Source organism: Octopus sinensis, linkage group LG28 (assembly GCF_006345805.1).
Source record: "Octopus sinensis linkage group LG28, ASM634580v1, whole genome shotgun sequence".
In the NCBI taxonomy this organism is placed as follows: Eukaryota; Metazoa; Mollusca; class Cephalopoda; order Octopoda; family Octopodidae; genus Octopus; species Octopus sinensis.
This window is the reverse complement of record NC_043024.1, coordinates 10686143-10714071: the sequence shown is the minus strand read 5'-3', so window position 1 is coordinate 10714071 and position 27929 is coordinate 10686143. Positions and strand designations below refer to the sequence as shown.

The window sequence follows — 27929 nt, the reverse complement described above, 5'->3', positions numbered from 1 at the left end:
CATACTCAAAGTAATATGCCATCAATCCAAATCCACTTACAAGGCTTTGGTTGTACGATACAACACAGTAGGGCTGTAAAATTAACACCATGTGGCCTGTGTGCACAGACATGCACATGTGCACACACCCACAGGGGCACATACACAACCACACATATACTTTTATAGTCGTTTTATAAGCCCCCAACTAATGATGTATAAGTCTAATGGCTAAAACTCAAATTCTGGCCAAAATATCTAGACCGATCACTACTTATTAGAAAGAGGCAGGTGGCAATACACTCCAACATTACTTAATCCAGAAGATGAGACCATGAAGTTCTAGAAATGTTGATGAAGGAATTGAGAAGTGACAAGCTCTGTGTAGTTGTTTGTGTATGCATGTGTATTAGGATGAATTAAGAGAGTGAAAGAACGAAACATAGGGAGAATGAGAGAGAGAGAGAGAGAAAAGAGAAAGGAAAACAGAGAAGGACGGAGAGAGAAGAAGTGAAAGGCTGAAGGAGAAGGAATAAATGAGCGTGGGTAAAGGAATGAATGAGAGAGGTGAAGGAATGAAAGGGTGCAGTAGGAGGAGTAAAGAGGATGGAAGAATGAAGAAGAGAAGGAAAAGGGATGTTTGGGAACGAGAGAATGGGATTGTGGATGCATGTGCGTAGATGTGTGTGCATATGCAACTGAGTCTGTATTTATATGACTATACGTGTGTGTGTGTGGTGTGTGTGTGTGTGCGAGTGAGTGAGTGTATGTGTTTCTATATGTGAGTATATGTAAGGCGGCGAGCTGGCAGAAACGTTAGCATTCCGGGCGAAATGCTTAGCGGTATTTCGTCTGTTCGTATGTTCTGAGTTCAAATTCCGCCGAGGTCGACTTTGCCTTTCATCCTTTCGGGGCCGATAAATTAAGTACCTGTTGCGTACAGGGGTCAATCTAATTGACTGGCTCCCTTCCCAAAAATGCACGGAGTTTCCTTTAATACTGATGCAGAATTGAGAGCTTGGTTGGAACAATTTTTTGAGTGGAAATCAGGGTGATTTCTACCAAGGAGGTATTGAAAATCTTGTTGAACATTAGGAAGAAGTTGTAAACAACAAGGGTGAATACATCATCATCATCATCATCATAATCATTTAGCGTCTGCTTTCCATGCTAGCATGGGTTGGACAGTTTGACTGGGGTCTGGTAAGCCATGGAGGCTGCACCAGGCTCCAGTCTGATCTGGCAGTGTTTCTACAGCTGGATGCCCTTCCTGACGCCAACCACTCCATGAGTGTAGTGGATGTTTTTTACATGCCACCGGCACAGGGGCCAGAGAAGGCTGGCAAACAGCCACGATCGGTTGGTGCTATTACATGTCACCGATACGGTGAATACATTATTGATTAATTAATTGTTATATTTTATTAAACCTTTAAAAAAATTTTAATCTAAAGGAACGGCGGGAACTTAGTTGCCAACCTAATATATTGATGTGACTGTGTACAAGAGTGCTTGTATGCTCGTATGTGCATCTGTGCAAAAATGTGCAACTGTGTGTGTTTGTGTGAATGTATGTGTATCTGTGTGTATGTGTGTATGTGTGTATGTGTGTATGTGTGTATGTGCATGCATGTGTATGTGTGTGTGTGTGCTTGTTTATATGTATGTGTTTGTGTATATGAGTGCATGTATATGTGTGTATTTGTGCGAATGTGTGAGTATGTGTGTATAAGAGTGTGTAAATGCATGTATATGTGTGTGTATCTTGGTCTGAGTGTGTGTGTTCGTGTGTATGTGTGTATGGGAATATATGGCATGCGTTATGTGTGTAGAAGTGTGTATGTATGCCTGTGCGTGTACATGCTTATATGAGTGAATTCCTGTGTGTATGTGTGTGTGTATGTGCATATGTGTGAGTACTTGTGCATGACAGTGTGTGTGTGTGTGTGTATGGGAATATATGGCGTGTGTCATGTGTGTAGAAGTGTGTATGTATTCATGTGTGTGTGTGTGCATGCTTATATGAGTGAATGTTTGTGTGTATGTGTGTGTGTGTGCATATGTGTGAGTATTTGTGCATGTGTGTATGTGCGTGTGTGTGTTCGTGTGTATGTGTGTATGGAAATATGTGACTGTGTGTGTATGGGAACGTGTGTCATGTGTGCAGCAGTGTGTATGTATGCATGTGTGTGTGTGCGTGCATGCTTATATGAGTGAATGCATGTGTGTATGTGTGTGTGTGTATGTGTATCTGTATGTGTATGCGTGTGTGTGTGTGTGTGTTTGTGTGGAAATAAAGACACTGAAAGAATGAAGAGACAAAGAATGTTTGTCAAAAGCAAATTGGCAGGGGGAGTGGGAGGGGGCGAAGAGGAGGAGGTGGAGAGGAGGAGGAGGCAGAGGTAAAAAAATTAAAGAAAAGTAAAATAAAAGTACAATAAAAAAAACCAAATAAACGAAACACAAAATAAAAAAAATAATAAAAAAATAATGTAAAAATAAACAAGAAGCTGTCTTTCCCTGTTGTCTTGTTGTTGTTGTTGTTGTTGGTATTGTTGTTGTTGCTGTCACTATTTTTATTATACATTTTGTTGTTGCTGCTGTTGTTGTTGTTGTTGTCAGTCTGCTAAAGGTAAACCTAATTGTCAAGGCAGACATAGAAAACAACAACAACAGGTCGTGGGGCGGCGACAAAGCCATGAAGCAATTATCGTTTACAGGTATCTCCACAGAACAATACAATGACAAGCGCAACAGGTATAAGAACAGCAATAGCAGTAGTAGTAGTAGTAGTAGTAGTAGTAGTAGCAGCAGTAGCAGGAACAATACTGTTAATCAGCATAAGGAGGACTTTTACCATTCTCATGACATACAATGGCTTTTATGCCCGATGACAACAACAACAACAGCAACAGCAACAACAACAATAATGATAATAGAGAGAAGGGAAAGAAACAGAGAGGGAGAGAGAGGGGGGAGGGGCAGACAGAGAGAACAATAATGATTTCTCACATAAATAATAGTAATGAGACAAACAACAAAAAGAAAAAAAAATAGACGAATAAATAAATATAAATAATAATAATAATAATAATAATGATAATAATAATAATAATAATAATAATGACAATAATAATAATAATAATGACAATAAGAATGACAATAATAATAGTCACTTTGATGGCATGCACTGCTCTCTCACTCAATAATAATAATAATAATAATAATAATAATAATAATAATAATAATAATAATTAATTCTTTTTATTGGCCACAAGGGCTGACAAACATGATTGGAAAACATAAAGGGACAAAACAGGACAAAAGGTTAGAAAGGGTTTTGTCCGTTTGTGAAAAAATCGTGTAAAAATAGTGTAACAAATAATATAACAACGAAAAACTCCCAATAGGGGGAGGCGTTACGAAAGGTTCCTGGTGGAAAAAACCCCATAAAAGCCAATGGGAGCCTGGTCAAAAGCGGCTTAGAGAGCCCCTTTCATCATCATCATCATCATCATCGTTTAGCGTCCGCTTTCCATGCTAGCATGGGTTGGACGGTTCAACTGGGGTCTGGGAAGCCAGAAGGCTGCACCAGGCCCAGTTTGATCTGGCAGTGTTTCTACGGCTGGATGCCTTTTATAATACCTTTTTCAATAACAGGCGAAACCTCAGTAATAATAATAGTAGTAGGCAAGAGAAGCCCCTTCCTGGCAAATACTGGGCTAAACTAAATGCAAAAGAAATAGGCAGTGAAAAATCCCAGCAATGGTTGAGAAGCTCAGGACTCAAAGCAGAGACAGAGGGATTTTTAATTGCAGCACAAGACCAAAGCCTCCCCACCAGAAATTACCAAAAACATTTAATGAAAAGAAACATAGCAAGTAACTGCAGAATATGTGGAGATGGACAAGAAACAATAAATCATATAGTCTACAGGTAGTATACTGGGCTTCATATATATGTAACCCAGTGTCACTTTGATGGCGTACACTACTCTCTCACTCAATAATAATAATAAAAAAAAAGACCAGCAATTTTAGGGAGTTGGGGTTTTAGACAGTTAGATTGACCCCAGTATTTAACTGTATTGACTCTGGCAAAGATTGACTCCAGCAAAGATTGATTCCGGCAATGATTGACTCTGGCAAAGATTGACTCCAGCAAAGATTGATTCCAGCAAAGATTGATTCCGGCAAAGATTGACTCTGGCAAAGATTGACTCCGGCAAAGATTGACTCCGGCAAAGATTGATTCCGGCAAAGATTGACTCCGGCAAAAATTGACTCTGGAAAAGATTGACTCCGGCAAAAATTGAAATCAGATCAAAAGAGCGAGAAGAAAAGCTGCCAACCATTTTATCTGCCATGCTAATGATTCTTCCCACTGACAATTTTGTGTGTGTGTGAGTGTGTGTGGAGTGGGGGTGTTACTTGATGACATGACCCCCTCCCATACTTGACTGGTACTTTGTTTTATCAACCCCCACCAAAAGGAAGACAAGCAAGGTCAACCCGAGTGGGTTTTCAATGGCATTTTGTCTGATGCTCCAACACCGTGTTTCTCCATATTTTATTGCCTATCAGCTCTTTTCTTTTATTAACACTTTTTCAACACTCCCCTGTTATGAGCTAAGGCCCTTTCTCCCTTTCCTTTGATGTCATCATCATCATCATCAATGTCCACTTTCCCAAGCTTGTTGGGGTCAGACAGTTGAGGCAGATTTTTTACAGCTGGATGCCCTTCCTGTCACTAACCCTCACCTGTTTCCAAGCAAAATAATATCTCCCCACGGCCCGATGTGTTTTTTATAGAAAACTGGGACTGAACAACCCCACTTGAATGTAGGTGATGCTCATTTACAACCATCACATGATGTCTAGATGAGTACATCAACATCAAAATGAAAATCAAATGGAAATTGTAGTTGTTATCTCCGTGCCAGTGGCACATAAAAAGCACCATCCGAACGTGGCCGATGCCAGTGCCGCCTTGACTGACTTCCATGCCAGTGGCATGTAAAAAGCACTAACCAATCGTGGCCGTTTGCCAGCCTCCTTTGGCCCCTGTGCCAGTGGCATGTAAAAAGCACCAACCAATCTTGGTCGTTATCAGCCGCCTCTGGCCCCTGTGCCAATGGCATGTAAAAAGCACTAACCAATCGTGGCCGTTTGCCAGCCTCCTTTGGCCCCTGTGCCAGTGGCATGTAAAAAGCACCAACCAATCGTGGCCATTGCCAGCCTCCTCTGGCCCCTGTGCCGGTGGCACGTAAAAAGTACCCACTACACTCATGGAGTGGTTAGCGTTAGGAAGAGCATCCAGCTGCAGAAACACTGCCAGATCAGACTGGAGCCTGGTGCAGCCCCCTGGCTTCCCAGACCCCGGTCAAACCGTCCAACCCATGCTAGCATGGAAAATGGACGTTAAACGATGATAATATTATCATTAAGCCTAACGATAACAATAGTCACCTCACACTGTGTCCAACAAAACCTCTACACCCGACTTCGATTGAAAAATGCTACTCAATACTTCCAATTCTGTTCTTCACTCCTGCTCCAGAGCGTCGGCTGCGGGGTCATTCCGAAAAGCTCTATCTGCGACGATTTCATCTCAATCGAAGGAGAGGAGCTTCCTCTGTCCGGGTTGCAGATCCGTGGAATAAGCTGCCAGACGAGATGGTGAAGATGCCAACGACCGCTCGGTTCAAAGTCTCCCTTGACCTCAAGTGGCCTGAACTCTTTACATGAACACCACCCTGTACATAACTCCATGTCCCCCTACATGGCCTTGGTTTTTGCTTTTTGAGCCCAAAAATTAACTAACTAACTAACTAAATTAGTTAAGATCAGAAGTCAATTATTAGCCACAGCACTGCTATAAGAAAATGCTATACACTTAGACAGCAAGTGTCCAGTTTTTGTCCATTTACACACTTTTTGAAAGAATTATTATCGTTTTTTGCTGTCCTTATTTTGGATGTCATTTTAGTGATTGTGGCTAACGACTCATTCGTCACGTTATATTTAAGGTGTTTTATTAAAATTTAATATTTAAATAAAATACAAAAACAAAAACAGAAAATATACAGAGGCATCAGTTGCCATCCCCACCCGTGCATACACTACCCCCACCACCACTGCTTTGTCTCCAGGACTCATATGAAATTCTTAATCAAATAGACGTAGGAGTGGCTGTGTGGTAAGTAGCTTGCTTACGAACCACATGGTTCTGGGTTCAGTTCCACTGTGTGGCACCTTGGGCAAGTGTCTTCTACTATAGCCTGAAGCCAACCAAAGCCTTTTGAGTGGATTTGGTAGATGGAAACTGAAAAGAAGCGTGTCGTATATATATATATATATATATATATGTATGTATGTATGTGTGTGTGTGTATATGTTTGTGTGTCTGCGTTTGTCCCCCCAACATCGTTTGACAACCGATGCTGGTGTGTTTACGTCCCCGTAACTTAGAGGTTCAGCAAAAGAGACCGATAGAATAAGTACTAGGCTTATAAAGAATAAGTCCTGGGGTCGATTTGTTCGACTAAAGGTGGTGCTCCAGCATGGCCACAATCAAATGACTAAAACCAGTAAAAGAGTAAAAGAGAGTAAAGAGTAAATCTCGCATGGTGGTACCCCACCTTTGGAAGGTACTCATAAAAAATTTCTTAAATTCACCCCAGGGGTTGGCACACGCCACTTCGAGAATATTCATACAAATTCTTTATCACACCTCATGGGATAGTACCCCACCCTTTGAGGTACTCATACAAAATCCTAAATCATGTCTTAGTGGGTGGCACCCCTCACTTTGAGATGTGGGGTTTGAATGATTCTGTCAGCTCAAGGCCTTAAAAATTTATTGCTTTTAATTTAGATGCAGGGCAAGCAATTTTTAGAGAAGGGATTTAGTAGGTACCATTAATCCCAGTGAAGAGATTAGTTGGTACCATTAATCCCAGCACTTGGCTTGCTTTATGGTTTATTGACCCCCAAAAGGATAAAAGGTAAAAGCTGACCTCAGTGAGATTTGAACTCAGAACTGGAAGACTGTTTCTGCCAGTTTGACACATCAATAATGATAATAATAATAATAATAATGATAATAATGATAATGATAATAATAATAATAATAGTTCTTTCTAACATAGGCACAAGGTCTGAAATTTGGGGGAGGGGGACAGCCAATTAGCTCAACCCCAGTATACAACTGGTACTTATTTTATTGATCCCGAAAGAATGAAGAGCAAAGTCGACCTCAGTGGAATTTGAACTCAACGTAAAGATGGATGAAATGTTGCTAAGCATTTTGCCCAGCGTGCTAACGATTCTGCCAACTCACCGCCTTAAATAATAATAATAATAATAGTAATAGTAATATTATTAATAATAATAATGATAATAATAAATGCCCTGATGCAGTAGCAAGCAGTGGCTCTCATGGCTTCTGATCTTAACTGATTGGAAGTGTTATCATGTACAGTGTTTTGTCTTGGTATAAAAGATGGGCTACAGCAAATATTCTGCTCAATACCACAGATTTGCTTGTCAGTTGTTTGACCTTAACCAGTTGAGCATGTCCCTTAGTGGCTGACGATATGTGCATCTCTGATCACGAGCAGAAGTAGTGGGGGAGCATCATAGCCACGTGTTGAGAGGGATTCTTTGGGGTTTGAATGATTCACCTCTGGAAACATGGGTGTTTCGTTCAACATCCTTAAACAATCCTTATTCAGGGACCTTTTGAGCGGGATGGGTTACTCGACCAGAAGAAAATTCTAACTGGGCCGCAACCTACAAGGTCATGTGCTGTTTATCTTGATATGAGATCACCATGTCGCGCACATATGGTTGTGATGCATGTGCCTGGTGTACCCTTATCAGACTGGTAGTCATGATGGGTATACTGGGCTTCGTATATTTGTACCTCAGTGTCACTTTGATGGCATGAACTGCTCTCTCACTCAATAATATAATAATAATAATAATAATAATAATAATAATAATATTTCTTTCTACTGTAGGCACAAGGTTTGGAATTTAAGGGGATGAGGCTAGTTGATAATACTTGACCCAAGTACGCAACTGGTACTGAGTCTGAAAGGATGAAAGGCAAAGTTGGCATTGGCACAGACCGTCGAACCGATTCCTGCAAGGACAACAGACGTTAAATGATGATGATGAATGTAAAAATAACACAAGGATTTTATCTGATGCTCTAACGATTCTAAAAATATATCAAAAACAACAATAACAACCAAAAGTCCTTTTTTAGGTACGAGGTCTGAAATTTTGGGGGTGAGGGGTGGATTGTTGATTACACTGATGCCAGTATTGAAATGGTCCTTATTTCATCGATCCTGGGAGGATAAAAGGCAAAGATGGTGATGGCAGGATTTGAACTCAGACTGCAGAGACAACGTTAAGCATTTTGTCTGATGCTTTGACAATTCTAATAATAATAATAATAAGAACAACAACAATTGCGATAAATGGAATAATGAAAATAGTAGTAGTAGTAGTAGTAGTAAGACAAAACACGAAAACAACCTCCTATTTCTACCTACTGCCACTACCACCACTACCACCACCACCACCACTACCGCCGCCGCCCACCCGCCCACCACACGGTCAATGCATAAATGAAAAGAACTTGAAAAATGAACAGATGTCAGCCACCTTTGGCCATTGGTCAGTTAATACAAGATGACCGGAAGAACCTCTTTTCTAAGTGCCTCTTGGTGATGATTACTGTGAGATTTTTCCAGACTTGCAGACCAAAGAATCGGTCGAGAAGTCAAAGACAACACAAAAGAGAATAAGTGTTTCTTTTCTTTTCCTTTCTTTTTTAATTTTCTTTTCTGTATTTTTGTTTTTTTTTTATTCTGTGTTTGTTTTCGCTTTGTGTTTGAAAGGTTTCTTACTAAGACACAAAGATTAGGTCAAATACGACAGGTATAAAGCACAAAGAACGGATTGTCCTTCACCGCCCCACACAAAACTGCACTACCGCACCATTCCATACCATATTAACCCACACAATGCTATGTTAACGCCGTAGAACAGCACACCGCCCCACACTGCACCAAGTTGCGTCACATCACGCATTGTCACTGTAAGTTGCAACAAAGCGCATCACGCTGCGACCATCCGCACCACGTTATAGTACACCTCACCTTGTTTCATCCCAACCAACATCGTGCCACTCCATGGCACGCCATTCTATAAAAAGCGAACAAAAGGAACCCGAAAGAAACCGAAACAAAAGCGCCGACAACATTGTGGAAATTGGGAAACTCAACAAGATCCAAACAGTCTTTGACTGATATTTCCGAATGATAATTACTTATTATTATTGATGTTGGCGTTGTTGTTGTTGTTGTTGTTATTATTATTTACCATTGTTGTCATGAAGGAGGCAGCAAGCTTGCAGAATTGTTTGAACGCCAGGTGAAATGCTTAGCGGTATTTCGTCTACCGCTACATCCGGAGTTCAATTTCTGCCGAGGTCGACTTTGCCTTTCACCCTTTTGGGATCGATTAAATAAGTACCAGTTATGCGCTGGGGTCGATATAATCGACTTAATTCGTTTGTCTGTCCCTGTTTGTCCCCTCTGTGTTCAGCCCCTTGTGGGTAGTAAAGAAATAGTTATCTTGTCTGCCGCTATGTTCTGTGTTCAAATTCCACCGAGGTCGACTTTGCCTTTCATCCTTTCGGGATCGATTAAATAAATACCAATTATGCACTGGGGTCGATATAATCGACTTAATTCATTTGTCTGTCCCTGTTTGTCCTCTCTGTGTTTAGCCCCCTCTAGATAGTAAAGAAATAGGTTTTTCGTCTGTCATTGCGTTCTGAGTTTAAATTCCGCCGAGGTCGACTTTGCCTTTCATCCTTTTGGGATCGATTAAATAAGTACCAGTTACGCACTGGGGTAGATGTAATCGACCTAATCCCTTTGTCTGTCCTTGTTTGTCTCCTCTATGTTTAGCCCCTTGTGGGCAATAAAGAAATAAGAATTGTTAGCATGCCGGGCAAAATGCTTTAGCAGTATTTCGTCTGTCTTTCGGTTCTGTGTTCAAATTCTGCTGAGGTTGATTTCACCTTTCATCCTTTCAGGGTTGACAAATTAAGTACCAGTTGAGTATTGGGGTCTATGTAATCTACTATCCCCCTCCCCCAAACTTCAGGCCTTGTGCCTATAGTATAAAGGATTATTATTATCATTTATTATATGAAGGCAGCAAGCTGGCAGAATCGTTAGCACGTCGGGTGAAATGCTTAGCGGTATTTTGTCTGCCGTGACATTCTGAGTTCAAATTCTGCCTTCCATCTTTTCGGGGTCGATTAAATAAGTACCAGTTATGTACTGGGGTCAATATAATCAACTTAATCCGTTTGTCTGTCCGTTTTTGTCCCCTCTGTGTTTAGCCCCTTGTGGGTAGTAAAGAAATAGGTATTTTGTCTGTCTTTGCGTTCTGAGTTCAAATTCTGCCAAGGGTGATTTTACCTTTCATTGTTTCAGGGTTGATAAAATAAGTACCAGACGAGCAATGGGGGTCAATGTAATCAACTTACCCACTCACATGAAATTGCTGGCCTTGTGCCAAAATTTGAAACAATTATTATTATTATTATTATTATTATTATCATTACTCTTATTATTATTATTATTATTATTATCATTACTCTTATTATTATTATTATTATTATTATTATTATTATTATTATTATTACTCTTATTATTATTATTATTATTATTATTATCATTACTCTTATTATTATTATTATTATTATTATTATTTAATATTGTCGTGAAAAAGGTGGTGAGCTGATAAAATCATCAGTTGGGCAAAATGATTAATGGTATTTTGACTGTCTACGTTCTGAGTTATATGCTGGAAATTTTACCGTTGAGTGTGTTACATAATAAGGCACAAAAAGAAAATGACTCTCCCCAGACACAACAGAACATGCTTCAACACACGAACTCATATAAAGAATCTTGCAAACCAAATCCAAAAATGAAATATTCATTCCATGGCTTTGCTGATGTGCCAAAGAGATAGGCCTTTAGTTTTTAGCATCTGTTCTGCTTCCTCCTTTATGGATAAGGTCCATTATTCCCTCCTTCAGTTTGCCCGTGAGCTTACCACATTCAAGAAAGCTCTGCAAACAAAGCTACAGTGGCTTAGAAAGGGCCCGTTTGCATGATTTGAGAAGGACCTGCTGTGAATCCATCAGGGCCAGCAGCTGAGTTCATGTCTACCTCATTTACGGCCAGTATTACATCTTCTTCTTTGATGCTGATGGAATCAATTGTTACTGCCCACCTTTTTAAATTTGTAGTAGTAAAGAATTCTACAGGCTTGCTAATTTGCATATGCTGTAAGGGTGGGAATGAAAACATTTTGGAATTGTTCATTCAGTGTTTCACCCATCTTCACTGGATTTCCTATGAGGGAGCCATCTTTTCGGAGGAGTGGCCCTACCTTGCAACATTCAGCCGCAGTTACCTTGACGTACTTAGGGAAGGCTTTAGGGTATGATCTTATATCTTTTACAATGCAGGCTTCTTTGTCTGCTTATTCTTTTCCATGGGAGAATTTCAGATTTTTCACAATCTCCATTCGTGTTTTTTAAATAATAATGAAATTATTGTATACAGTGCTAAGGTGCGTCAGGCGAAATTTTTCACTGCCATTGAGTTCTCTGCTTGGGAGGTTTGCAATCTTTGTACATTGTCTCATAAGAACTGTTATACATTGTTACCATTTTATGGACACACATGAAATAACTTATGTCTCTGTAAACCAGTTCAGCTCAATAATTAAGAGAAACACACATACATATGCTTGTTATATTTCTTATTCTGTAAAATAATATCCTTTTCTACTATAGGTACAAGGCCTGAAGTTTTGGAGGAGGGGGCCAGTCGATTAGATTGACCCCAGCATGCAACTGGTACTTAATTTACCAACCCCGAAAGGATGAAAAGCAAAGTCAACCTCGACGGAATTTGAACTCAGAACGAAAAGACAGATGAAATACTGCTAAGCATTTCACCCAGCATGCTAACGTTTCTGCCAGCTCACAGCCTTTAATATTCTTTTCTACTCTAGGCACAAGGCCTGAAATTTGGGGAAGTGGGGGCCAGTCGATTAGATCGACTCCAGTGCGTAACTGGTACTTAATGTATCGACCCTGAAAGGATGAAAGGCAAAGCGGACCTCAGCAGAATTTGAACCCAGAACATAGCGATGGGTAAAATACCAAATACCACTAAACATTTCACCTGGCATGTTAACGAATCTACCTGTCTACCATCTTCGTTATGTATAATAAATATCCTTTTCTACTCTATGCACAAGGCCCTAAATTTTTTGGGAGGGGGTCAGTTGATTAGATCGACCTAACTACGCAACTGGTACTTATTTATCGACCCTGAGTAATGAGTAAAATACCAAATACCACTAACATTTCACCTGGCATGTTAACGAATCTACCTGTCTACCATCTTCGTTATGTATAATAAATATCCTTTTCTACTCTATGCACAAGGCCCTAAATTTTTTGGGAGGGGGTCAGTTGATTAGATCGACCTAACTACGCAACTGGTACTTAATTTATCGACCCTGAGTAATGAGTAAAATACCAAATACCACTAAACATTTCACCTGGCATGTTAACGAATCTACCTGTCTGCCATCTTTGTCATGTTCGTTAAGTGTAATAAATATTGAAGCTGAAAGTTACGAGGAAATTTATCCTTGCCTCGATTCAAAATATTATTAATTTACTGTGTCAGAATTTATTAAGCACTGGGTTCCATGAATTCATTTAGCATTTATATAACGAACCACAGATTATCTCTATAATATCACTCATATTTTTCATTAATCTAATCATTAATATTTATAATTCATGTCTCGTTAGACTCATCAGAACTTGCTCGTTTGCAATGCAAATGTCACATTCCTGATATACTCTTTCTATTCTTTTACTTGTGTCAGTCATTTGACTGCGGCCATGCTGGAGCACTGTCTTTTAGTCAAAGAAATCAACCCCAGGACTTATTCTTTGGAAGCCTAGTACTTATTCTATCGGTGTCTTTTGCCGAACCGCTAAGTTACGGGGACGTAAACACACCTGCATCGGTTGTCAAGCAATGCTAGGGAGACAAACACAGACACACAAACATATACACACACATATACATATATATATATACATATATATATATATATACATATATACGACAGGCTTCTTTCAAATTCCGTCTACCAAATCCACTCACAAGGCTTTGGTCGGCCTGAGGCTATAGTAGAAGACACTTGCCCAACATGCCACACAGTGGGAATGAACCCGAAACCATGTGGTTGGTAAGCAAGCTACTTACCATACAGCTACTCCTGAGCCTATCATCATCATCATCATCATCATCGTTTAACGTCCGTTTTCCGCGCTAGCACGGGTTGGACGGTTTCGACCGGGGTCTGGGGAGCCAGGGGCTGCCCCAGGCTCCAGTCTGGTCTGGCAGTGTTTCTACAGCTGGATGCCCTTCCTAACGCCAACCACTCCACGAGTGTAGTGGGTGCTTTTTACGTGCCAATATTGATCATTCATTTTATATTTTTTGAGATCTAGTTATAAGTTATATGCTTTATAAAAATATTTTTTTTTTGTTTTTTATGTTCTGGTTTATGTCTATCACTGTTTGAGTTGCATAATAGTGGTGTTATCTCTAATTCATATTTTATATATTATACAGTGAAATTTGATTTAATACTAAATTGAATTTTTCCCTGTAAGTTTGGAGTTACACTCCCTAATATATTATATATATATATATATATATATATATATATATATATATATATATATATACATATACATATATATACATATATATATATATACAATACAATTGTTCGTTTGTCTTCCACCTGCCTTCGTCTTTTGTTTATTTTCATAAAGCTTCCCGTTATATATATACATATATATACATATATATATATATACATATATATATATATATACATATATACATATTATATATATACATATATATATAATACATATATATACATATATATATATATACATATATATACATATATATATATATACATATATATACATATATATATATATATATATATATATATATATATATACACGACAGGCTTCTTTCAGTTTCCGTCTACAAATCCACTCACAAGGCTTTGGTCGGCATGAGGCTATAGTAGAAGACACTTGCACAAGGTGCCACGCAGTGGGACTGAACTTGGAACCATGTGGTTGGTAAGCAAGTTACTTACCACAAGGCCACTCCTGCACACCTATAGACATGAAGTAGTAAATGAAACCCGGTGAGAGTCTATGATGGGCTTTCTGTTGCTCCACCAACTCAAGGGCTGAGTATTTCAAAGGCATCTCCTATTTTTTATCTTTCACTTGTTTTACTCATTAGACTATGGCCATGCTGGGGCATCGCCTTGAAGAATTTTAGTCAAACAAATTGACCCATCATCATCAGCAGCACCATTGCCACTACTAATCTTACCCCCACCACCACCACCAAAACCACAACCACCAAAACCACAATCACCAAAACCACCACCACCAAAACCACAACCACCAAAACCACCACCACCAAAACCACAATCACCAAAACCACCACCACCAAAACCACAACCACCAAAACCACCACCACCAAAACCACAACCACCAAAACCACCACCACCAAAACCACCACCAAAACCACCACCACCACCAAAACCACAACCACCAAAACCACAATCACCAAAACCACCACCAAAACCACCACCACCACCAAACCACAACCACCAACCACCACCACCACCAAAACCACAATCACCAAAACCACCACCAAACCACCACCACCACCAAAACCACCACCAAAACCATCAGCACCAACCACAACCACCAAAACAACCCCACCACCAAACCACAATCACCAAAACCACCACCACCACCAAACCACAACCACCAAAACCACCACCCCAACCACCAAACCACAACCACCAAAACCACCACACCAAACCCCACCAAAAACCACCACCACCACCAAAACCACAACCACCAAAACCACAATCACCAAAACCACCACCAAAACCACCACCACCACCAAAACCACAACCACCAAAACCACCACCACCAAAACCACAATCACCAAAACCACCACCAAAACCACCACCACCACCAAAACCACAACCACCAAAACCATCAGCACCAAAACCACAACCACCAAAACCACCACAACCACCAAAACCACCACCACCAAACCACAATCACCAAAACCACCACCAAAACCACCACCACCACCAAAACCACAACCACCAAAACCATCAGCCACCAAAAACCACCACCACCACCAAAACCACAACCACCAAAACCACCACCACCACCAAAACCACAATCACCAAAACCACCACCAAAACCACCACCCACCAAAACCACAACCACCAAACCACCACCACCAAACCACAATCAACCAAAACCACCACCACCAAAACCACAACCACCAAAACCACCACCACCAAAACCACAACCACCAAAACCACCACCACCAAAACCACAATCACCAAAACCACCACCAAAACCACCACCACCACCAAAACCACAACCACCAAAACCACCACCACCAAAACCACAATCACCAAAACCACCACCAAAACCACCACCACCACCAAAACCACAACCACCAAAACCATCAGCACCAAAACCATCACCACCAAAACCATCACCACCAAAACCATCACCACCAAAACTACCACCATCACCACCAAAACCACAACCACCAAAACCACCACCACCAAAACCACCACCGCCATCATCACCACCAAAACCACCACCACCATCACCACAACCACCAACACCACCACCAAAACCAACATCAGCATCACCACTACCACCACCATCACTTATCATCACTAATCTCACTGCTCCCCTCCATCATCATCATCAATAACAACAAGATCATTGCCTTTTCTCTCTCTCTCTGTTTCTTACCTGACGCTATCGTATCGTTTCAGGTAAATCTTGTGGAACATTGTGTGTTTTGGTTGTCCAGTTATGTCGGACTTCATCTCCATGGCGATGTGCTGTGGTAGGACGGACAACAACAGACTCTCCTGGTTGTGGCATGGTCGGAAACAAAAAAAAAAGAAAGAAAATTTTAAAAAACGGAAGAAAAAAGACAACAATATCAAAGAAAAAACCAAAAAGAATAGAAACATAAAAAAAAAACCTTTAACTCCACTGACCCCGACTGCAACCCCGAATATAAAAGCCCCTAAGAAAATACTGATTCCAATTTTGGGCACAAGGCCAGCAATTTTGAAGGAGAGGAAAATCGGTTACATCAACCCCAGTGTTTTACTGGTATTTAATTTATCGACCCCAGAAGATGAAAGACAAAGTTGACCATGGCGGGATTTGAACTCAGAACGTAAAAATGGATGAAATGCCGCTAAGCATTTTGCCCAGCATGTTAACCACTGTGCCAGCTCATTGTCTGAATAGCAGTAACAACAACAACAACAACAACAACAATAATAATAATAATAATAATGTTTTCTATTATAGGTACAAGGCCTGAAATTTGGCTGGGTGGTGGTGGGGGTGGTGACTAGTTGATCATATCGACCCCAGTGGTTCACTGGTACTTAATTTATCGACCCCCCACAAAAGGATGAAAGCAAAGTCGACCTTGGCAGAATTTGAACTCGGAACGTAAAGACGAATGAAATACTCCTAAGCGTTTTACCCGGTGTGCTAACGGTTCTTTTCTAGTCTAGGCACAAGGTCCGAAATTTTGGGGGAGGGGGCCAGTCGATAATAATAATAATAATAATAATAATAATTGTGTACAGTGCTCAGGTGCACTACAACTCATCTAAAGTGTATATATAATCAGGTGTAGTTTCGACGGATTTCGGGAAGCATGAGGGCCTTAAAGGATGCAGATCGACTCCAGTACACAACTAGTACTTAATTTATCGACCACGAAATGAAAGGATGAAAGGCAAAGTCGACTCCGGTGGAACTTGAACTCAGAAAGTAAAGACAGATGAAATACTGCTAAGAATTTCATCCGGTGTGCTAACAATTCTGCCAGCTTGCTGCCTAATAATAATAATAATAATAATAATAATAATAATAATAATAATGGTTTCAAATTTTGGCACAAGGCCAGAAATTTTAAGGGAGTGGGGTAAGTTGATTACATTGACCCCAGTACGCAACTGGTACTTATTTTATCAACCCTGAATGGATGAAAGGCAAAGTCGACCTCAGCGGAATTTGAACTCAGAACATAAAAACAAATGAACTGCTGCTATGCCCAGTGTGCTAACGATTTTGCCACCTTGCTGCCGTAACCCCGAGTAAAGAATATTGGTTTCAAATTTTGGTGCAAGGCCAGCAATTTTGGGGCTGGGCATAAGTTGATGACACCAACCCAAGTTTTTAACTGGTACTTATTTTATTGACCCCAAAAGGACGAAAGTCAAAGTCAACCTAACCCCTAATAAAAAATATTATATATATATGTTTGTGTGTGTGTATGTGTGTGTATTTATGATTGTCTGCCACCCACCACCATCACTACACCATTACACCACCACACCACTTGACAACCAGTGTTGGTGAGTTTACGTCCCTGTAACTTAACAGTTCAGCAAAAGCGACTGATAAAATAAGTACCAGGTTTACATATAAAAAAAGAAGTATTGGAGCCGGTTCATTGACTGAAGATGATTCAAAGTGGTGCTCCAGAATGGTCACAGTCTAATGAGCGCAACATGCAGAAGATAAATGGTAAATGATAATCCTATTGATAATCCTATCGAAATTTCCCCAAGACACCTGATGAAGGCTGGAGGGTATACCAGCCGAAACGCTATGTTGACAACAAAAAAGATTGGGACAAATATCCATCGAATGTAAATAATGTAAATAATGTAAATAATATAAATAATTCCTCATCGCTTAAATATAGAAATGTATGGTTGTTGTTGTCGTTGTTGTTGTTTGGTAAGAAATTGTCGAAGCCTCATATGTCATCTGACAATGGGAGAGTCCATCATATACTCTTTTTACTCTTTTACTTGTTTCAGTCATTTGACTGCGGCCATGCTGGAGCACCGCCTTTAAACGAGCAACTTGACCCCGGGACTTATTCTTTTTGTAAGCCCAGTACTTATTCTATCGGTCTCTTTTGCCGAACCGCTAAGTAACGGGGACATAAACACACCAGCATCGGTTGTCAAGCAATGCTAGGGGGACAAACACAGACGCATAAACACACACACACACGCGTATATATATATATATATATATATATATATTATATATATATATATATATATATATATATGTACATATATACGATGTGCTTCTTTCAGTTTCCGTCTACCAAATCCACTCACAAGGCATTGGTCGGCCCGGGGCTATAGCAGAAGACACTTGCCCAAGGTGCCACGCAGTGGGACTGAACCCGGAACCATGTGGTTGGTTAGCAAGCTACTTACCACACAGCCACTCCTGCGCCTATATACGGTAGATATTTTGGTAAATAGGGGTAGAATTATTAACTGCTTTAACAATTTGAAGAATAGGGCATGGTGGAGTTGGTACTGAAAGGAACATAAAGAGAATTAATATGGCTTAATGGTTCTTAATGTTCTGGTTCAATTCTCATTGAGGTCAGCCTTGCTTTTTTTCCTTTCAGGGTTAATATATCTAATAATTCCAGCAATCTGACTCTGTTAACGGGATATGAGGCCTTATGTGTGTGTGTGTGCATGTGTGTGTGTGTGTGTGTGTGTGGTATGTGTGTGTATATGTGTGTGTCTATGTGTGTGTATCTGTGTGTGTGTGTATGTGTGTGAGCATGTGTGTGTATGTGTATGCGCGTGTGTGTGTATGTGTGTGTATGCACATGTATATGTGTGTGTGTGTATATGTGTGTGTGTGTATATGTGTGTGCATGTGTGTGTATCTGTGTGTGTGTATGTGTGTGAGCATGTGTGTGTATGTGTGTCCGTGTGTATGTGTGTTTATATGTGTGGGCATGTGTATGCGCGTGTGTGTGTATATGTGTGTATGCACGTGTGTATGTGTGTGTGTGTATATGTGTGTGCATGTGTGTCTATGTGTGTGTGTATGTGTGTATGTGTGTGTGCATGTGTGTCTATGTGTGTGTGTGTGTGCATGTGTGTCTATGTGTATGTATGAATGTGTATTCACGTGTCTATGTGTGTGTATGTGTGTGTGTGTATATGTGTGTATGCACGTGTGTATGTGTGTATGTGTGTCCGTGTGTATGTGTGTGTGCATGTGTGTGTGTGTGTATGTGTGTGTGTGTGTGTATATGTGTGTATGCATGTGTACGTGTGTGTGTATGTGTGTGTGCATGTATGTGTGTGTGTGCAGGTGTGTGTGTGTGTATGTATTTGTGTATACATATATATATGACAGCGTGTATATATATGTTTGATGGCTTTACGCACATGTGTATGTCTATGCACACACACACACACACACACACACGTGCGTGTGGCCGAATGCCGCGGCCATTGTGTGACCCAAAACTCAAGTTCTGTTTGCCAGCCACAAGCTTCCGAAGCGAAGTGTTTTCCGTTGGATTTCTCTCTTCTCTCCGCCGGGAGATTTCTATGGATATCTAATTCATTTCATGGGCAGGATTAATTAAAGAATGGAATAATTACAGCAGTGATTAAAATAAATAAATAAACGAATGGACGAAGGAATGTCATAATTGGAAATGGAATAAAGCAAAAATTATGCGGACGTTTTCGAGTGCTCCCACCTACTCCTTCTCTCTCTTGAGATTCAATCAAAGCTTACGTCAATCCTGTCACCCCCACCACCGTCAGGGCAAAAAACCTTCCCACTCGTTCGAAAATTTCCTTCACACACACACACACAGACGTACATGCACACACATACACATAAACGCACATTCACTCGCACACATATAAGTACACACAGACAGAAACTTGCGTCTGACATTCATATACACACACACACACACACATACACACACTCAGTTGCACTCACTGAAACTTACACAAACACATAATGATGATGATGGACATAATGATGATGATGATAATGATAATGATGACGACAATGATGATAATGATGACGATGACAATGATGATGACAGTGATGATAATGATGATGATGATGACGATGATGACAATGATGATGGTGGTGGTGGTGATGATGGTTATGCACACAGTCATATATATATATATATATATATACATACACACACAATCATGTATATATATGCATTTCTTCATCAGCATATATTGCCATCATCATCATCATCAGCAACAGCATCCTAATCATGATCAAAGCCATCATGACTGCCTTCATCATTACCATCTTCATCATCATCATCATCCTCCTCCTCCTCATCATCATCACCATCTTCACCATCTTCATCATCATCATCATCATCATCATCTTCTTCAGTATCATCACCAACATCGTCATTATCATCTAATGAAAACTTAGTGAGAATAATACAGTAATAAACAAATTTTGAAGATTTTGAAGATAGGTGCAGGTGTGGCTGTGTGTTAAGAAGGTTGCTTCCCAGCCACATGGTTCTGAGTTCAGTCCCACTACATGGCACCTTGGGCAAGGGTCTTCTACTATAATTTCAGGCCAACTTGTGAGTGGATTTGGTAGACAGAAACTGAAAGAAGCCCATCGTATATATATATATATATATATATATATATATATATATATATATATATATATCATCATCATCATCATCATTTAGCGTCCGCTTTCCATGCTAGCATGGGTTGGATGGGTCAACTGGGGTCTGTGAAGTTGGAAGGCTTCGTCAGGCCCAGTCAGATCTGGCAGTGTTTCTACGGCTGGATGCCCTTCCTAACGCCAACCACTCCGCGAGTGTAGTGGGTGTTTTTTACGTGCCACCTGCACAGGTGCCAGACAGAGCTGGCGAACGGCCAATATATATATATATATATAATCAAAATAAGCAACAAGGATATCCACACCCCATTTTGAGTTATATGGCTAATACCATACTAAATTCTGGTGCCTTTAACTTAAGTACCATATTCAACTGAATCTAAATTTTTACTGAATTTAGATATATATATATATATGTATACACACACACATACATATATATGTATATGTTTGTGTGTCTGTGTTTATCCTCCCACCATCGCTTGACAACCAATGTTGGTGTGTTTCCATCACCGTGACTTAGTAGTTTGGCAAAAGATACCAATAGAATAAGTACTGTTTCAATTTGTTCGACTACTGGCAGTGCTCTAGCATGGCCATAGTCAAAGAACTGAAACAAGTAAAAGAATGTAATAATTCTCCATTCTTCTTTCCGATGTCTTGTATTATGTGTATATATACATACACATAGCACTGCAATCAAGGTAGAATTCTCCTGCAAACAGTTATTATTATTATTATCATTATTATTACTGAGTGAGAGAGCAGTTCATGCCATCAAAGTGACACTGGGGTAAAATATACGAAGCCCAATATACCCATCATGACTACCCGTCTGATAAAGGTACACCAGGCACATGCATCACAACCATATGTGCGCGACATGGTGATCTCATATCAAGATAAACAGCACATGACCTTGCAGGTGGGGCCAGTTAGAATTTTCTTCAGGTTGAGTAGCCCATCCCGCTCAAAAGGTCCCTGAATAGGGTTGTTTAAGGATGTTGAAAGAACCACCCATGTTTCCAGAGGTGAATTATTCAACCCCAAAGAATCCCTCTCAACTCATGGCTATGATGCTCCCCCACTACTTCTGCTCGTGATCAGAGATGTACATATCGTCAGCCACTAAGGGACATGCTCAACTGGTTAAGGTCAAACAACTGACAAGCAAATCTGTGGTATTGAGCAGAATATTTGCTGTAGCCCATCTTTTATACCAAGACAAAACACTGTACATGATAACACTTCCAATCAGTTAAGATCAGAAGCCATGAGAGCCACTGCCTGGTACTGCATCAGGGCATTTATTATTATTATTATTATTATTATTCCAGATGGTCTCTTTTTTTCTTTCCTTTCTTTAAGTTATTAATTTTCTATGAAGTAAAAAAAAAACCCAAAACAAGCAAACAAACAAATCAAATACATTTCATTATTTTCGTCCAAGTTGTAATTAATTTCATCTTTAGCGAAATGTCTCATTTCTTAAAATTAATAAGTTATAAGCCATATCATGCTGAGGGTTTCTAAAAAGAATGAAATACATGATCAGTATCAATTAAAAATTGTGAACTTTGTAGTGAGTAATCAAAGAAAAAACACTAATTATGTGAATTCTATGCACATAAATGGCAGTGCCCCAGCATGGCTACAGCTTGTGAGCTGAAATTAGATGAAATAAAAAAAAAATTACCTTGTAATTCCTTCATTTCAAATTCAAAATTCTCATGCTGTGAAGAGTTAATTTGCTTTTATGTACTGTAAATCCTCGAGTATAGTCCGCTCTTGAGTATAATACGCAGGGGATTTTTAAGGGGCTGTACCTCTGAAAAACCTAAACCTTGTGTATAATACGCACCCCTTCTCTAACTTGAGTCAAGGAGGTCTATATAACGTCCTTGGTTTATAAAAATGTATACGGTAACGTCCTTTATTATTATTTATAGTCCGCCCTTGAGTATAATATGCAGGGCATTTTTAGGGGGCTGTACCTCTGAAAAACCTAAACCTTGTGTATAATACGCACCCCTTCTCTAACTTGAGTCAAGGAGGTCTATATAACGTCCTTGGTTTGTAAAAATGTATACGGTAACGTCCTTTATTATTATTTATAGTCCGCCCTTAAGTATAATATGCAGGGGATTTTTAGGGGGCTGTACCTCTGAAAAACCTAAACCTTGTGTATAATACGCACCCCTTCTCTAACTTGAGTCAAGGAGGTCTATATAACGTCCTTGGTTTGTAAAACTGTATACGGTAACGTCCTTTATTATTATTTATAGTCCGCCCTTGAGTATAATACGCAGGGGATTTTTAGGGGGCTGTACCTCTGGTAAACCTAAACCTTGTGTATAATACGCACACCTTCTCTAACTTGAGTCAAGGAGGTCTATATAACGTCCTTAGTTTGTAAAACTGTATACGGTAACGTCCTTTATTATTATTGTATCCTTAAAATCCTAGCTTTTTTGTGCATTTTGTTTGCAGAAAATAAAGAAATAACAGTAATAACGTTTAATAAATGTTGCTTACTGCAAGTTATGGATGATTCTTTTATGACTTCATTGCTTTCAGGCTTAGCTTAAGGTATTTTTGCGCCCGACTTCACAAAATGCGTCTGAATAAACATTGCTGGACAGCAAATAGAGACTCGGGCATTGCTTAGGAAATACTTTTCATTTATAACCTCGTATATATAGTACGCACTAGGGATTTTGACCTTTAAATTTTGGGGGAAAATGCGAATTATACTCGAGGATTTACGGTATTAATTGCCCTCACTAGAGGGAACCACATGTAGTGAAATACATGTATTACACTTAACAGAGATGACAAATGATGGACAGTCATGAATAAATCTATTTCATTTGTTATCATTATCATCATCATCATCATCATCATTGTCATCGTCATCATCATCATCGTTGTCACCATCATCGTCATCACCAGCATTGTCATCATCATCATCATCGTCATCATAATCATCGTCATCGTCATCATCATCACCATCATCACCAACATCATCACCATCATCATCGTCATAATAATCATCTTCATCATCATCTTCATCATCATCACCATCATCGTCAACATCACCATCACCATCATCACCAACATCATCATCATCATCATCGTCATCATAATCATCCTCCTCCTCATCGTCATCATCACCATCATTGTCATCACCATCATCGTCAACATCACCATCATCATCATCACCGTCAGCGTCATCATCATCATCATTGTCGTCATCATCACCACCACCACCACCACCACCACCAACATCATCACCATCACCATCATCATCATCATCTTACCTGTTGTTGGTTCTCTCGTTGTGTGTGCAGCCTCATCTGTATCCATCGCCGGGTTTCCAGGAAGGCCTTCCTCTGGGATGATTCACATGGATAGCGGGTGAACACTCCAGCTATGTTCACAGCTAGAAATAGCAGCGCATTACAGGAAGCCTGGCAGGAAGGGAAAGTAATTTAGTAACAGATAGATAAGTCATCATCATCATCAGCATCATCATCATCATCATCATCATTACCATCATCATTCACATCATAATCATCATCATTACTATCAACATTATCATCTTTGTCATCATCATCAACATCATCATCATCATCAATGTCCTCCCGCTCTCCACCTCTTCCCTTCCTCCTCCCCATCCGTTCTATTACTCTCCCTGTCGCTCCTCTCCCCATCTCTTCTCATCTCCTCCATCCTCCTCCCCCTTCCAATCATCATCATTTCGTTTCTTTTTTCCCTTGTTTTTCTATTTTCTTTTTCTTTCTCCCCCCCCCCTATTTTTCTTTTTATTTTCTACGACATAACTTGACTTTGCGAATGACCAATCCAGTGTGTTTATTTTAATGACCTACCAATGTATAGAGGGAGTTTCTTTGCCCAATGTGTTGGGAAAGCATTGGACAAGAAATGGAAACAACATCGAAAGAAGAAAAACACATTAACAACAACAAAAACAACAACAACAATAATAATAATAATAATAATGTTAATAATAATAATAATAAATGCCCTGATGCAGTACCAGGCAGTGGCTCTCATGGCTTCTGATCCTAACTGATTGGAAGTGTTATCATGTACATTGTTTTGTCTTGGTATAAAAGATGGGCTACAGCAAATATTCTGCTCAATACCACAGATTTGCTTGTCAGTTGTTTGACCTTAACCAGTTGAGCATGTCCTTTTGTGGCTGACGATATGTGCATCTCTGATCACGAGCAGAAGTAGTGGGGGAGCATCATAGCCATGTGTTGAGAAGGAAATCTGGGAGGTTTGAATAATTCACCTTTGGAAACCTGGGTGTTTTGTTCAACATCCTTAAACAACCCTTAATCAGGGACCTTTTGAGTGGGATGGGTTACTCAACCAGAAGAAAATTCTAACTGGGCCCCACCTGCAAGATCATGTGCTGTTTATCTTGATATGAGATCACCATGTCACGCACATATGGTTGTGATGCATGTGCCTAGTGTACCTTTATCAGACGGGTAGTCATGATGGGTATACAGGGCTTCGCATGCTTGTACCCCAATGTCACTTTGATGGCATGCACTGCTCTCCCACTCAATGATAATGATAATAATAATAATAATAATATTCTGCTCAATACCACAGATTTGCTTGTCAGTTGTTTGACCTTAACCAGTTGACCATGTCCCTTAATGGCTGATGGTATGTGCATCTCTGATCATGAGCAGAAGTAGTGGGGGAGCATCATAGCCATGTTTTGAAAGGAATCCTCGCCTGACTAGTAGAGGGTAGTGAGCATCTGGTCACATTCCAGGTACCAAGGATTTGGTCTTGGTCTTTGCTTCGCCCAGAAATGCAGCTTCGTCAAAGAGATGAGCCGTGGAAAGACATGAAGACATGTCTTGCAAATGGTGTCACACACATGTCCACCATCTAGGAATCGTTGCAGGTCTCAGGGACTGACAAAAGCTACCAAGAACTGGGGTATACTCATTCACAAAGACAGGAAGACATGTCTCGCAAATGGTGCCCGCACACGTCCACCATCTAGGAATGGTTGCAGGTCTCAGGGACTGACAAAAGCTACCAAGCACTGGGGTATACTCATCCACGAAGACAGGAAGATTAAGGCTGACCGACAAGATATTGTTGTCAAGGGTTACCAGGAAAGGAAGTATTCCCCACCTATTTGACCATTCCCACTTAAACTGACTGAAATAATGTTTTTGCTACCGTGAGATAATAATCATATAACATTAGGAATGTGCATGAGATATTACATGCAATGATATCAGCATACTAACACTGCAACAATACTGACAGTAATGCAAAGGAGAAAAGCAAAAATGAGAAGAACACATATGACCTATATAGAGATATGGGCCAAAAATAAACAGACAGTGTAAAATCATATGTAAGCATTAAGCAAGATACAATAACTTCTAAAAAATTGCAGAGGTAAATACAAATAATAATAATAATGATAATAATAATAATAATAATAATAATAATAATAATAATAATAATAATAAATGAATTAATTAATTACATAAAGATCATCTATGGGGAGCAAGGTATGAAATTTTTCATTCTCTCAATTTCCTGTAATTCAGGCTGCCTCATGGCCCCAACTGACCATGGTCTGAATTACAGGAAATTGAGAGAATGGAAGAACTCCGTAGCTTACGACCCATAATTGGTCTTTATTTAATTAAGCGAACGAGTATCTTTGTTTCTAAACTACTAAGCAGTTTTCACAGATGATTAGTGTCTCTCTCGGGGTAAAGGAGAAATTAGCCAAATATAAAGGGGAGAGAGAGAGGAGATGCAAAGGTAAGGAGGGAGAAGGAGGGGGAAGAAGGGAGGGAGAAGAAGAAAAGGGAAGGAAGAAATCCAGCCCCCCCCCCCCAGTTGGCGTGTACACAGTGACTAGTGTAAAAGCACCACCTTTGTTACTGGTTACATCCAGGACCACCAACTTACTATCTGGGTCCAGAAAGATCAGCTGAACCTTGAGATCCAGGCCTTTCCTAAACAGCACTACAGTGATCCATCGCTATTTCGCGGTTCAACTATCGCGGATTTACGACTTCGCGGATTTTTAAAATATATAAGAACGCCTAAAATTTTTCATTAGATCCATTAAAATCATCATCATCATCATCGTTAAACGTCCGTTCTCCATGCTAGCATGGGTTGAACGGTTCGACCGGGGATCTGGGAAGCCAGAAGGCTGCACCAGGCTCCAGTCTTATCTGGCATGCCCTTCCTAACGCCAACCAACCCACACTCACGGAGTGGTTGGCGTTAGGAAGGGCATCCAGCCGTAGAAACTCTGCCAGATTAAAATATTAATAATAAATATTATTTCCTAGTCTAGGAACAACAAAACAAGTATAAGGTAGCCAAAAAGCATGTACAGGGGTATTTGAATGTAAGACGGGCTGTGATTGATGACGAATCACAGCTTTCTATTTTGTAATCTGGCCTGTGTAACAGTAACAACTTTTATTTTTTTTAATCTAAAGTGTTATTGCTTAACAGTTGTCCTTGTTATTTATAGACTACTGTAATGGGTGGGTTGTTAACAGTACAGGGAGGGTCTTAAAAGCCCAAATATACGTTAAATAAATACTGTAAATATGGTGTCCCTACTTCGTGGAAATTCAGTTATCATGGGCGGTCTTGGAACCAATCTACCGCGATAAACGAGCAATCACTGTACCACTACCACATTCCTAGGTGACTAAGAGATGCGTAGATCTCAAATTTGTTGAAAATAGGGGCTAGATAGTGTGTGCTGGAAATCCTGGTTTCTCTGATGGCTGTCACATCCAAAGCTAGTGACCTGAGGTTGATAAGGTGGTGTCTTTGATTCCAGGGTGACCCCCCAGGCCACAAATATTTACAGACAGAGTAAAGGAAGGAGGGAGTTAAAATCAGGGGTGACAACACACAGAAAAATAAGATGAAAAATGATAAAATAATTAACGAAGGCGCAGGAGTGGCTGTGTGGTAAGTAGCTTGCTAACTAACCACATGGTTCCAGGTTCAGTTCCACTGCATGGCATCTTGGGCAAGTGTCTTCTGCTATAGCCTCGGGCCGACCAATGCCTTGTGAGTGGATTTGGTAGACGGAAACTGAAAGAAGCCCGTCG

The 27929-nt window shown here is 40.0% G+C and overlaps 1 protein-coding gene across 3 annotated transcripts in view; it reads right to left on the bottom strand.

Annotated features, from left to right (window-relative positions):
* LOC115225862 (adenylate cyclase type 6) overlaps positions 1-27929 on the bottom strand; it is a 102411-nt gene that overhangs the window by 54071 nt on the left and 20411 nt on the right. For all 3 annotated transcript variants that reach the window (XM_029796852.2, XM_036514550.1, XM_036514551.1), the window contains 2 exons: positions 24087-24236; positions 16015-16136 (listed from right to left, as the gene is read on the bottom strand). In XM_029796852.2, the coding sequence (XP_029652712.1) occupies positions 16015-16136; positions 24087-24236 (272 nt within the window). The remainder of the gene's footprint in view (positions 1-16014; positions 16137-24086; positions 24237-27929) is intronic.